The following is a 14,022-nucleotide window of genomic DNA, read 5'->3' on the forward strand; positions in this document are numbered from 1 at the left end:
TTTGAGAGAGAGAGAGAGAGAGAGAGAGAGAGAAAACACAAACTCTGCATCTTGAGTATACACTATTTTGGCCAGAATATACATTGTCCAGACCGCTCGCCCAACCCAGATGTAAGATTTACTCCACGTTTACTCACAAGATTACATATAATTGGGTCATTGCTCTCCAACCCAGGGCCATTTGATGATTCCATATATATCCAAGTCCAGCTCCAATCTACTACAGTATATAACACGATATAGACAGCCACCTTGACAAAAGCACAAGGTTCCAAGCACTTGGATCCACCATCAACGAACAGAAAATAAGCAGAGACTGCCACTACTATGCTTCATCTCTAAGGAAACCATTCAAGGTAAACTCTATCCAAAGCAAAACCTTGTATTGCCAGAAATTAAAACCAAAAAGGACAATAAAAATTGCAAGAGATAAGAGAAGATATATGTATTTACATATATACAAGATAGATGTATCGTATAAATAACAAAAAGAAACTTTGGGGAGAAGGGAAAGGGGAAAGAAAGGTAAAATATATATATTTTAAGAAGCAAATCCTTTCCATTCTGAGGCTGACAAACTTGTCGCCTATCCGAAGTCTGAACAAGCAATTCTTTTGGCAAAACTAAACCTTAAATTTAAATAATAACCAAAACACCCAAACCCTAAAGCTAGTCACACTGTCCAGATGGCATGTGCATCCACGTATTATTCCATTTGTCCTTGATGCAGCATGTCAAGAAACTGTACTGGCCATTCCACTCGAAATATGTTTTTGTTGTAGAGCAACACCCGTGTAAAACTATACACAAAACCTTACCAGTCAAAGCATCTCTTTACCTCGTAACTTGCTTTTCTGGTTTCTTTTCAGCGTTCATGGTTTAGCTAAACTAGGTTTCAGGCGAAACCAGACATGGGTACTTCAGCACCCAGATCCAACAACTGATGAATGGTCTTCAATAATTACAGCCACTTCAGAATCTGGCATACCTGATTTGGCCTCCGAAGGTACTGGAAGTTTTATTTTTGGCGACAACCTCCTAACTTCCTCTGTTGTGTAGATGAAAATCTTCCTTACTATGCTGCAGAACTCACTGCAATAGATATAGGAAAATAAAATCAACTTCACTATCAAAGAATAAAGTTAGAAGTCATGGTGGCAGGTAACTCTACGTCTCTACCTATAATCCCAATAGCATTTTGTCTATATAAGTCTGACTCAGCAAACCCATATATTAAAGCAGAAATCAACCGAAGAAAACACTGGAACATACGAAGTTCATACCCCAAAGGGTTGAACATGAAGATCTACCTGAATTTTCTTACTATTATTATTATTTTTTTTTTTTTTGCCCAATAGAGCAAGGATGATGTGTTTAACACAATTTACATTTACTGGAAATTAAGGTGACCTTGCAACAAAAAGATAATGACAGAACAATAATGGAACTCCAACATACAATCTAGAGAGAATATCTTGATATGATGAGCTTAGACTATCTACTTCTACATAATTACTTTGGGGTGCAGGAATATGATTTGAGTAGTTGTGAATATTTCCACATTTCATGGTCTAATATATTAGAGTCACAATCAAATGAAGTCCAATTATTGGTGAGCGCTACACCATTGAACATGAACCACAGGTTCAACTGAAACTCAATTCATTCTTCAAGTTCAAAGACAAATGACAGATATGGGTAAATATGTGCTGGGGACTTAGCAAAAGTAAGAGAGACCGAGAGTGGAAAAATCAAATAGAAACTCAAATGAACTTACTGCCATGGGTCATCCCCAACCAACATCACATCATCTTCATCATCGGTGTATACAACCTGCCACTTCTTTGTAGATCCACAAAGCTCACCTTCAATGTCAAACATCTCCTCCAGTTTCCTGAGCAGATCCTCATACTGGTCAAACCGCGTTAAATCAACAGCCCTCCCAACAGCAATCCCTTGCATGTGGACCTGGAAAATGACAAATACTATTCAGATATTCCCAAATAGCATGTAGCAGACCCAGCTGAAGAATAAAAAACTGAGTATTCCTATTCATGACATGATCTATTATTATTGTCAGGAACTGTATAGTGTACAAACATGCATAGAGATTGTTAGAATTATGGTTAAGTGATTAAACTCACCATTTCCTAATAACTTAAGCATTTGGGACAATCGGTAATTTAACATGGTATCAAAGCAGGAAATCCTGAGTTTGATCCATGTCCTTACTCTCTACCTCCCATTTAAAATGTTATTTCCCAAATGTTGGGCCCCCACTTACTACGGGGAAGTTTAGGCCCACAAGTGGGGGGTGTTAGAATTATGGTTAAGTGATTAAACTCACCATTTCCTAATAGCTTAAGCTTTTGGGACAATCGGTAATTTAACAGAGATAAAGAGAAGAGTTGATCTGAACTTAAAAATTTACATTATCTTCAAACAAGACATGAAACCCCAAGCAGAAATTAATGTAAAAGCTCTAATTGCCTGGAGAAAGTACCCAAACCACAAAGCCTTCTATAAAAATTGTTTTAAATATTCCATTCACAGTGTGAGCATTTAAAAATCTAATATCAGCCTGCCTTGGGCTTGATTCAGGCAGCAAAAGGCATGAAAGAGATCTAGAACCAAATTTTTTGAGACAGATCATCAGCCCATTAATCTATAAAACCATAACTGCACCAGATACTGATCAAAGAACTGACAAAACCTCTTAAATAGAGGAGAAGGAGAAAAAGCACAGGAGCCAAAATACCTTTGTGCAACTCCGAATTTGCCTGCTTTGTGACTCCTGAGGAGATCTCAAACACGATTTCTCAGCATCACAACTAACAGAAGGAACATCAGATCGATTTGGTTCAGAATGCTGGTCAGAATCCGCATCTAAATATGGAACTGGCTGTTCATCCCCGACTGCTCTGGACATAACCACCTGAGAAGTTTCCTCTACATTGGAATTGTCCAGTAGCTGAATCCCAAAGAGCCTGCAGCCATTCCCAGTTCCCTGTCTCTTTTCACCTGATTCTTTGTTAACAACCGGTGAAAAAGACTCTGTTACAGCTTCCCCTCTATTAGACCAATATGCCGAGTTGCTGGAAACAGCAGGCAAAGAGTTGTTACCACTAAAGCTGAAAGAGTTTCCTTTTGCAGCAGAGCTGAACTTAGGCGATGGATAGAAGTCTCGCCCACGTTGTGGCTCACAATATGAGAAAGCAGAGGGCTCAACTGGGGATTTCCACACACCTGATACACAAAAGCAAGAAAGTTTTAATCACAAACCAACAAGCATAATCGGCATAAATAATTTCCCACTAGAAAACTTTCATACCAAGTACAGGAAAATCTGGTGTTTGTGAAGGTAAAACAGCAGGCCGTGCCCGCTTGCTCCGTGGTGTGGGTTGCGAGCTTGGTGGAGAGTTTGCCACAAGTGGCTCCAATTCCCATGGTGAAACTCTATCTGGACGCACAATTGATGAATGCTCATCCCACTGAACCTGAAATACAATACCATTCACAGTGAGATAAATTATATCAAATATGAATATAAGAAGAACCACTCAATTAAACCCAACCTAAAACACACCCCAAAAAAAATCACAAGTCAAAAATCAAAACAAGTCAATATCCCACTGGGGAGAAACTCCCCTCCCATTTAGATCCTCCAATTCTCTCCAATTTTTAGCTTGATATGATACACATGGCATTTAAAAATCCAATGGTCATTTAGTGGTTTACATGGGTTTTCCAAGACCATTGAATTTTTTAAATACCGCGTCTCACATCTAACTTAAAATTAGAGAGGATTTGAGGACTTAAGTGGGAGAGGATTTTTTTCCCCTCTGCTAAAAGCAAGCATAAGTGGGGTCACTACAACAGAAAACAAATAAATCAGTCAATAGTTTCCAGGTGCATGCACATAAAAGACTTCATGAAGAAAAAATGCCACGTTAAAAGTAGCAATGGGCAAATTCATCAGAGCTGCATCACAAAGTTCACCTTAAGAGAAATTAAACTCCAACTATATGTAGGACCTGAGCAATCAAGACTCAATACCATCATTTGTCGGAAACATGAACCTAGAAAGTTGAATTTAGACCATTGCAACCAGATAGTTTAAGGGTCCGCCTAAAACCCAAACCAAGAAAAGTTGGTAGATTATAATTTATCACTTATAATTTTAAACAACAAAATTAAACCCTTGACAAAGGCAGAGTCAAGGGCAAGAGGAAGTCCAGAAATAAAATAATCCAGAAATTTAAAATGCACAGCTTTTAAGTTGCAACTCACAAGAACAAGAGATACTGAGATTATAAGTGCTACTGCTAAGATAACTCTTGGTTGAAAAGCTTAATAGAGCAGCTTGAATATTTGCTTCAAACAGTAAATTTTGGATCTCTGTAAATTATAGTGCAACATTTTTTTTTTTTTTATAAGTAAAACAAAATCATAGTAATAGAGATGTATGTCTCATGGCCAGTCCCAAGAGTTAAAAGGCAGCAACGCTGCTCCACAAGGCAATGGAATATGAGACCACTCATTGACGGAGGAACTCCCACGATGAAGGAAGAGGACCATCAATGTCAACAAGCATTTATATGTGAAAGCTATAAAACCAGCCAAGCCACCACAAAATAACCCATATTGAAAAGCTTTTCCATTTGATAATTAATGGTACTGAATGATTGCCTCTATTATTTACCTTTCTTCAATATCCTCAAAAATAAAATTCTACCATCTACAATGACAGACAGAAATCAATGCATCCGATAATTTTAAACTACACAGATCTTAGTCTCAAGCTTAATAGAGCAGCCTGGACATTTGCTTCAAACAGTAAATTTTGGATCTCTGTAAATTATAATGCAACATAGTGGCACAGAAAGCTAAAAAACCAGTCAAGCCACCACAAAATATCCCATATTGAAAAGCTTTTCTATTTGAATATTAATGGTACTGAATGATTGCCTCTAGCATTTACCTTTCTTCAATATCCTCAAAAAAAAAAAAAAAAAATTCTACAATCTACAATGACAAACAGAAATCAAAGCATCCAATAATTTTAAACTACATAGATCTTAGTCTCAAGCTAGCTACCAATTCTGACTTTGCAAGTACAAGATAACAAATTCTTAACCCAACCAGGAAAAAAAATCAATCCTTAAAGAATCCACAATATCATTAGAAACAGGGAAGAAAGGAGTCAAGATATACAATCAATTACTTCCATAAGATGTACAGCAGTTCAGACATCCTCAATACATTCTTGGACCAATTCCGAAAAAATAATAAGTATGACAAAAGAAATAAATTAACCTTTAGTGATCGCCACTCAGAATCACTCCATCCAGATGATTTATTGTCTTCAACACCAACAATTGTGCCACTGAACCTGTAATGATAGAGACAGGTGATGCATCGTAACTTCCTCCAAATCCAAGAACACAATATTATGCAAGGGAAACAACATACCTTCTTTCAGGAACTTCCTCACCCTCAAATCTCATTCTAAACCTCATCCCAACAGATAGCTTATGGCTCCGAGCTTCAAGGTACTTGTTCACACTTACAATAAACTCTGATCGACTTGTTCTGACATAAAAACACTAGTTCAGAAACTCAAAACATCAAACAAAGAATCAACTGCCTCCAATTCCCAATCGTTAACATCACGTTTGAAAAGGCATTTGGTATGTGTAAAAGCACCATAAAGGGTGAGCAAAAACCAATAATTTTATGTGAAAATGGATGAGGCCCTATAAATCAAGATAGGATGGCATCCCATTACAGAATATCACCTATATTGACATAGTTTTATACTTGCACAAATAATTTTTTGCTATATACTTTAAAATTACACTAGAAAACATGACAATATTAACAATAGGAACCAATTAAAATGTCACTTGAAATTAATGAAAAGACATAAACCTTGGCTTGTAGAACACAGAGAAGAGTGTTTTAGTTGCAATGGCATGAGATGCAGTGGCTAGAACCCCAAGATGCATGCTGTGACTAGATATAACAGAAGATGGCATATTGCTTAGTTGTCTCATGAGTCTCCTTACTCCAACACGCAGCTCCCCATTTTCACCTCTGGAAACAATAATTGGATAAAACAAATGACACAATGATTGGTGGCAACAAAGTAACAAAAGTAAAAACTCCACCACAATATAACTTGCCTCAGAAATATAAATGCATCACCAGCCACTAATTTTTTGGAACTAACAAAGACACTCCATCCAGTTGTCAGCAAGTGGCGCCTTGGTTGCCCTGAATTGAATGATTTCGATCAATATAATATTGATACAGGCATTTCATAGTAATCAAGACTCCAAATGAGATATACACAAAATCAAGGCAACAAATGGTAACAGAATTATATCTAACAATATGACAAGCATGTAGAAATAAATGTACCGGAAGACATATAAGCCAAACCAATGAAAGCAAATAACAATAAACACCAACTTTCTATCATTACATCCAGATAAACCATGCAACAAAGGACCGATTCAGAAATTAATTCAGACATAAAATCTTAGAAAGCTTCTGAAATAGCAAGAAATTAAAGGTATATCCATGTTCCATTCAAAATTTGATTGCCAATAAGATTCACACTCCTTCAGCCTCCAGAAACATTACAAGTGCACCAATACTACTACAACTTTTTGTATACTTTGATAAGTAGTTAAAGCTACTGAGAGAAAATAACGGTCACATAATTAGACATATAAGCCTTGTAGCACACAGCATGAAGCAACAACTACATTCCAACCTAAGCTGTTGGAAAAATAGCAGCTACAAGTCAATTCAGTGTAAGAAAAACCAATATGCAAACAGTCAACCTCGGAAAATGTGCCGAAAATGCCATTCATTTCCATGCAAATCAGTTGCGACCAATTCCTGCCATGGTGGCTGCTGGGACATATCCTGAACAAAAAATATTGAAATTATCAGGCCCAGGAAACAAAACAGGGAAAAATGGGTCAGGGCTATCCAGTATCTCCTAAAGAAGCAAATGCTAAAATAAAAAAAAATTGAAGCTCACTAGCGGTGGCAGACAATCATCAGCATGCCTACGAAGAACAGAGAATCCACCATGGGTGCTCGTGTCAGAAGCAGTAAGCGTCTTGCAAAATGAGTGGACTGTGCACCTTGGAGGATCAGAAATTGGAGGATCTGGGCTTGTAACCTCACTTTGCTGTTCCAGAGGGAAAGTATAGATAAGGAACACATAACCAACAAAGAAAGGGACGAACATGCCATGAACTCAATAAGAAGAGAAAATCAGAGAGAGCTTACATCCGAATCTGGTAACAAAGTGATTTGGGCATAGACTTCATCTGTCTCAGCTTCAGCCTACAATCCAAGGTAAAGTTCTAATGAATGAAAATCATAGAAAATACCTCCAACTTCCAAAATACATAACAAACAAGAAAAAGGAAGATCCATATAAGTGATAATAATGATGATAATGGCATACTCACCCGAAGATGGACATTAACAACTTTACAAAGAATTTTGGACGGCAGGTTAAATGAAGGCATTTGCTGCTCTGACCCCTGATGCATAGATGCTTCTAGCTGTAAAAGACACAGATATTGGTTAACAGAGATAGGTAGCACACAGAATATTTTCCAGATACAAACCAAAACCCACAGTGAACAGTGGCATGTGTGATAACTTAAAAGAGCCACATATCTTCAAAATAATTTCATAAATCAATAACTGAGAGGGACAACAAAATTAAATAATTATGTGCATATCAAAGGCCTGAAGACTGACAATAAGGAGATATTGCAATGATATTCAAACTAGGTGGAAATTATATGGAAAATATATTTGAATAAAATTTTTACAATAAAATAATTGAAATCTTGGATATGTAAAACCAGATTACCATGAGCCCAACCTATATCAATCACATGCAAAACAATTACTTTCTAACAGGTCAAACACTGGTTTCCTGGTTATAAACCATTGAACACCAACATTGCAAAGAATTGCTTTGCACATCATAGAAATCAATATGAACATGTGCAAAAGTTCAAAATACCTGTTCCATATGACCTTGTGGAAAGTAATAAACTCGCTCCCCTTCACGAGGAAGATTGACAAGGGGACCAGCACAGGCATGCCATAATTCCTTGTATAAAGCATCATTGGGAACCCCTATAAACACAATATCATAAATTACAAAACATGGATAAAAATACACAAAATACACATGCTTTGAATTGTCAAATGTTAGAAAAGGCTAGTAATTAGAGACAGAGGCATGAAAACACAAGAACAATCCAAAGGATACAAAATTAAAAGCACCACTGCATGTTACTGTCAATCATACTTGTTTAAGACAGTTTCCCTCAAATGAATATACAAGGCGATAACAAAAGGTTTGAGTTGATCCGATTAACCTAAATACAAACCACAGATGATTTCAAACCACAATTTCCCCATATCCCACATGCAGATCACATAAGAGAAATAGAAAGTTCATTAAGCTCCACCTATGAATATATTATAGATGATTCTTTGATAAGTTAATCTTAAATCTTCAAAACCCACGCCCACCCCCCCCCCCAAAAAAAAAAAAGAGCAATTAAAATCAGATTCATATTACTTTATCATTTCCAAAATGCAGATCAATTAACAGCATAAAATACATCTAGAGATACCCTTTGAGATTACCAACAATTCCACCTAATTATAACGCTACACCAAATCATAGGCAATAACCTGCACGGGAAGCATTGGAGGAATGATTCGACGCCGAAAATGCCATTACAAACCAGAATTCTTCAGCCGAGCAGCAGTACTATATCTATAAAACCCTGCACTTCAATAATGTTGTTTTAAAAGACAATACTGGCAATTATCTAAAATCACATTAATTCTCTAACCAACTAAACCAAACCCATTATTTATCACACATTTATTATCATCATCACCCATAATTAAAAGCTTCAGAGCCAAAAATGTCAGACGCTTCAATACTCTCTCTCTCACTCTCTCTCTCTCTCTCTAGCTGTGCTTTGTATATGAAATAAAAGCACGAACTTTAATGAAAGCACAAAAAGTTGGGGGTTCTAACTTTAACACCAATTACTAAACCCAAAAAGTACACAAACTTTCACACTTTTTTTTTAGCCCTGAAAACCGGCAAATTTGTTTTAAAAGCAAAATCAACAAACAAATTCAGTTACGGTAAAAAGATCCGTAACTTTTGCTCCCTAGAAAGGATCATGCTTCACACATTTCACCGTGAAGTGAGTAATTTAATGCTGAGTTTGGTTGGTCAGACTCAGACAACAAAGAAAAATAACAGAAAAAATTAAATAAAATTAACGATTCAGCAATTTTGTTACGTGTCCCCAAATTATTCAACAATTTCCATCCCGATTAAAACTCAAAGATTAAAAAAAAAAAAAAAACTGTCAGACTATAACCAAACCGTTTTTAGCAATCGATTATTTAGTTTCTATTTTTAGAAAAATCAAAACCTCCAAATTTAGAAACAATTTCCATTTCTTCCTCACTTTCCTTCATTTTCTCACCAACCAAACAACTTACTAAATCCCGATCTCTCAGATTCCAATTCACAGTGAAGAAAACCCTAACTGTACGATAGATTCCCGCACACTGAACAAAATTACACAATCCGAACCGCAGAGAAATCCTACTCTTACAACAACAACCAAAAAATACACGAACCGTAGAGAGCAACAGATATAGAAGAGTATAAGTTACCTGAGAGAGAGAGAAAGATTGTGTGATTATCGTCCGGTTCGTCCAATTCTAATAGCGAGCGCCGAGAGAATCGGAGTTTTAGGGTTTCAGTTTCGGACTCAGAGAGAGAGACAGAGATCGAGAAAAACGAGTGGAAATGGAATGGGGATCGATAAGGTCGTGTTTGGTTGAAGCCGACAAGACCTCTCTCCTTTTGCCTCTTTTTCAGCTCTTTCTATTTCTTTTTTCATTTTTTTTCTTACACACACTGTTTACTGTTTCTATTTTTTTCTCTCTCTTCTAGCTGACTTGGACTGGCTTTTATATACGAGAGAAAAGCGGAGAGATAGAGAGACCGGGTGCGCAATGCGCACACTTGTCTGACTCTCTCTCTTTCTCTCTCTTCTTTTGGGAAAAAGAGAGAGAAGAAAGCAGGAAATCAATGCGTGCCCCTGTGCCCCAACATGTTTACTATCGTGCGCTGTCTATCCTTAAAAAGAGTTTTTCAACTGTAAACCGCGTGTACTGTCCACCTATACAAAGTAGGAAAATTCAACGAAAATCAAAACTAATTTTGTTACCTTTTCTTCCCATTCAACTAGGACTTCATAAAAGGAAATTCATGATACTCATAACTAGTGGAGTTTCTTTCCCCTAAAAAGTTTGAATATTTTTCGTTTTTTCTTTTAAAGTGATAATTAAATTTAGGCTAAAATATAGATTATATCCTTTAAAATTGACATGACATTCATTTTAGTTTTTAACTTTACTTTTGTTCAATTAAGTTCTCTAAATTTCAAAATTATTTAATTTAGGCCTGTTGTCAAATTTTATTAAAAAATTGTCACTAAGTATGCAATTAAATAATTACATAAAATATCTATAAATATTTTCATTCATTTTATACATTTTTTTATAGATTTTTATAGATTAATTTTATAGATTTTTGTTCATACGAAAATCATTTTTTTAATGGCAATTTTTTAACAAAATTGAACATAATGTTTGAATTTAATAAATTTGAAACATAAAAGACTCAATTTAATGAAAGTAAAATTAGAAAATTAAAATGAATTTCAACCAAATTCAGATAATGCAATTTACATTTTATCTTTTTTTTTAAAATGCTAATGAGGTTTCAACCCATTGAAACAAATGCACCCTTGTGAGTTTATAGGGGAAATTTACAAATAAAGTGAACAATATCAAAGTACTTTTCTCCCATATATTTGGGAGTTTATAAATGAATAGTATGAAATCAAAAGTAATATGGTATTATTTTCTCTCATACATCTTGCTTGGTGTTTATAAAGAATATGAGGTAAAGCAAAAGTAATATAATGTATTTACTACCAAAGGGGTGGCGGTTTGGATGTTTGGTGGCATTAGACTTGGAACATGTAGGTTTGGTGGATGTCAATCGATGCCTTTAATGGGTATTGGTTAGATTATGACTCTACCCATTCTAATACTTCGTAGACCCAATTCTAATGAGTAAGATGTTATTACAGTCACACCCAAGTAGGTATGTCACATTTGGTCACCCCTTCCACCCATTTTTTTATTTAAAAAAAAGAAGAAGAATATATATTTATTCCCCTATTGGAGTTTATATATATATATAATTTTACTATTATATAATTTATATTTTATCAAAATATGGATAAAATTAATCCCCCAAAAAAAGCAGTAAAATTACTCAACAAGATAAAAAAAGGTAAAATTAATATTCACCAAATTCCTAGATGAGGAATAGATGAAAATAGAATATCTTCTTAATGATTCATTCTATTCAATTTCATTAATTTGATAAAATTGTAAGAGCACAAATAATAGGATATTAAATGTTCAAGTATGACATGCAATGTATTATAATAATTAAAATATATATATATATATATATATATATACTCATCAATAATTCACTTCTCTCTAAATTCGAAATGATTATATGCATTTCTTTTGATATTTGTGTAAAATCTGACTTTTTTTTCATTGAAAATAGCATAAATATTATTGAATGGACCATTAAATGTACCCTAATATGTGTTACTATGGAAACTCTTAACAAAAGTCATATTCAATTAAGACCTACAATACAAATTGAGCGCCTAAGGTCACATGTTAAAATAATAATAAATACTTAATTATTAGATGAAATAAACACTTTTTTTTACTACGTAAATAGGGGGAATGAGAAACTTGTGGTTCGATCCCTATGCAAGTATAATAGGTACTACAAATGTGTAGGTAGCAATAACAATCAAGTCAAACCTTGATTAAGTTCAACATGATTATGTGTCTTTTTTACGTTAGTGTACAAGTACAATTTGACTTTAGATATTGAAAAAAAAAAAATGTAATACAATTACTTGTATAAAATTTAACTTTTGATGTACATCATCTAAAAAACTGTAACTAATTTTTGTGAATAAAAATATTACTATTATTTTTAATGAATAAATACATTTGTCATTAATTCACAAATGTAGGCACACAATGATTTTGATATTCTATTCAAATTTCTTGGTTGAAGGGGCAAACTTAAAGTGATTATATTTGTAGGTATATTTTGACTTTTAGAGTACATCATAGCTTTATTAAACAAAAAATTGCAAAGAGTGCTCACACTTGTCTCTCTTTAGATGGAACGTGAGAACATAGATGCGATTCAATGCGTACCCCGGTACCCATACAAGCTTACAAGTTACATCCACTGTCCCATTGTCCACGCGCAAAAGGAAAATTCTTCTTTCTTCTTTCTTCTTTCTTTCCCCCATAGTTAATTGCAAATAGTATTAATTATTCTCTTCTTTTCAATATTTAATTACAACTATTGTTAATTATTATTTAATGAGATAGTAATTATTGGGCTTAAGCTTTGAGTTACTGATCTCTCTTCTTTTATTGGTTGAAGACTTTTGCGTCCTTGTTATGACTAGTACACATCTAATTTAACAATTATAAACTAGATTTTCTCTGTTGATGCTTTTTGGATCAAAAGGAATATTCACCCATCAAAATAAATTAAGGTTTTTTTTTTTTTTTTGAAACTTGTTAGCAAATAACACCATGAATTTACTATTAAGTCCGTGTATCTTAGGAACACCAAAGGTTTGGTATTTACTATTAAATATGATGATTGAGAGATTTAATACAACCATTTAATAGTTTAAATATAAATATATTCTCATGAAAAAAACTAATATAAATATAGTCCCCTCTATAAACCAAATATTAGTAACATATTGAAAAATATAATTAGACTAACAATATTATAAATTTAGTTTGTTTTTTAATCCTAACAATTAAAATTTGGATTTGTACCCATAATATTAAGTACCATTTTGAAAGCCATCATTCTTCTCTTTTTCTCTTGTAACATGGTCGGCAAAACCTTTTCATTTTTGTCATACAATATGGAAAAATGCATTTAAAAAAAAAAAATCATAGCACAACCTCTTGATATAATAGTTATGAGTCATATAGTAATATGAAAATGAATACATATCCGCAAGTACTTTAATAGTCAGTGCAAAACCAATATAGTAGCATTTAGGTAGATCCTCGAATCTTGAAGATTATTTTACTTCTCTCACAATATTAATAGGGTTAAAATGGATTTAAACCTATCATTTGATTATTTTCCACATATTGAAATATTACCTCCGATTCTCGACAATGTTAGAAAACTACATACATCGTCGAATGTGTTGTACTCAGTGGAATAAAATTATGATCTATTTCATATTTTTCATAAACTGTTGTTATTTTGAATCTACAAATTTCAATAAGAAAACACATAGCTTCATGGTTAAAACTTGGAACACTAGAATAAAAATTAAAAAATAGTACTTGATCTACTATTGAACCATGTCTTCATCTCAACGAATATATAGTTGGCCAAGAGTGTGGGATCTTATTTTGTAGAAAACCTCTTGAATCCATTTATGCTTTAAAGAGGATGAATGAATATTTTTCTTTTTTCACTAGTGTAGCTGCCTATTGAGATTTCTCTCAACTAGGCGTGTTTTGGCAATTAGAACACCCTATTGTGTGTGTAACACACTGTGGCAAAACCCTCTAAGAGCATCTCAAATGGTATAGCTAGAAGCAAAATAATCTCTATAATAAAGAATGGGACCCAAAAAATGGTCTACAATAGATTCTTTAAACCTTAAATTTTTTTTTGGCTCATGAACAGTACCTCATCAAATTTGATGGGCTACTATACATTAGCAATTGAATTTTTTTGATTAAAAAATTATACCAATTACTATTATATCA

At 34.1% G+C, this 14,022-nt stretch overlaps 1 protein-coding gene across 4 annotated transcripts; it reads right to left on the reverse strand.

Annotated features, from left to right (window-relative positions):
- Positions 1-430: 430 nt before the first annotated feature.
- Positions 431-10,162, reverse strand: LOC115977645 (auxin response factor 1). 4 transcript variants are annotated; one of them, XM_031099647.1, is made up of 15 exons: positions 9,758-10,162; positions 8,746-8,843; positions 8,063-8,178; positions 7,494-7,589; positions 7,309-7,365; positions 7,055-7,207; positions 6,852-6,936; positions 6,186-6,276; positions 5,932-6,096; positions 5,473-5,592; positions 5,317-5,392; positions 3,332-3,497; positions 2,759-3,246; positions 1,778-1,968; positions 431-1,092 (listed from the first exon to the last, which is right to left on the reverse strand). In XM_031099647.1, the coding sequence occupies exons 2-15, from the start codon at positions 8,789-8,791 to the stop codon at positions 921-923; spliced, it is 2,022 nt and encodes a 673-aa protein (XP_030955507.1). In that variant the 5' UTR covers positions 8,792-8,843; positions 9,758-10,162; the 3' UTR covers positions 431-920. The 4 variants fall into 4 exon arrangements, with proteins under 4 accessions (XP_030955507.1, XP_030955505.1, XP_030955506.1 ...); XM_031099645.1 differs by having other exon boundaries at positions 8,746-8,840; positions 9,757-10,162; XM_031099646.1 differs by lacking the exon at positions 9,758-10,162 and adding an exon at positions 8,940-9,077 and having other exon boundaries at positions 8,746-8,840.
- Positions 10,163-14,022: the final 3,860 nt, after the last annotated feature.

The sequence above is a fragment of the Quercus lobata genome, chromosome 2 (genome assembly GCF_001633185.2).
Source record: "Quercus lobata isolate SW786 chromosome 2, ValleyOak3.0 Primary Assembly, whole genome shotgun sequence".
NCBI classification, from domain to species: Eukaryota; Viridiplantae; Streptophyta; class Magnoliopsida; order Fagales; family Fagaceae; genus Quercus; species Quercus lobata.

Coding starts and splice junctions, on each gene's coding strand:
- LOC115977645 (XM_031099647.1), bottom strand. CDS start 8,791: ATGGCATTTTCGGCGTCGAATCATTCCTCCAATGCTTCCCGTGCAG. Junction 5,393..5,472: donor GAGGAAGTTCCTGAAAGAAG/GTATGTTGTTTC, acceptor CTATCATTACAG/GTTCAGTGGCACAATTGTTG. Junction 1,969..2,758: donor AAATTCGGAGTTGCACAAAG/GTATTTTGGCTC, acceptor GTCATTTTCCAG/GTCCACATGCAAGGGATTGC.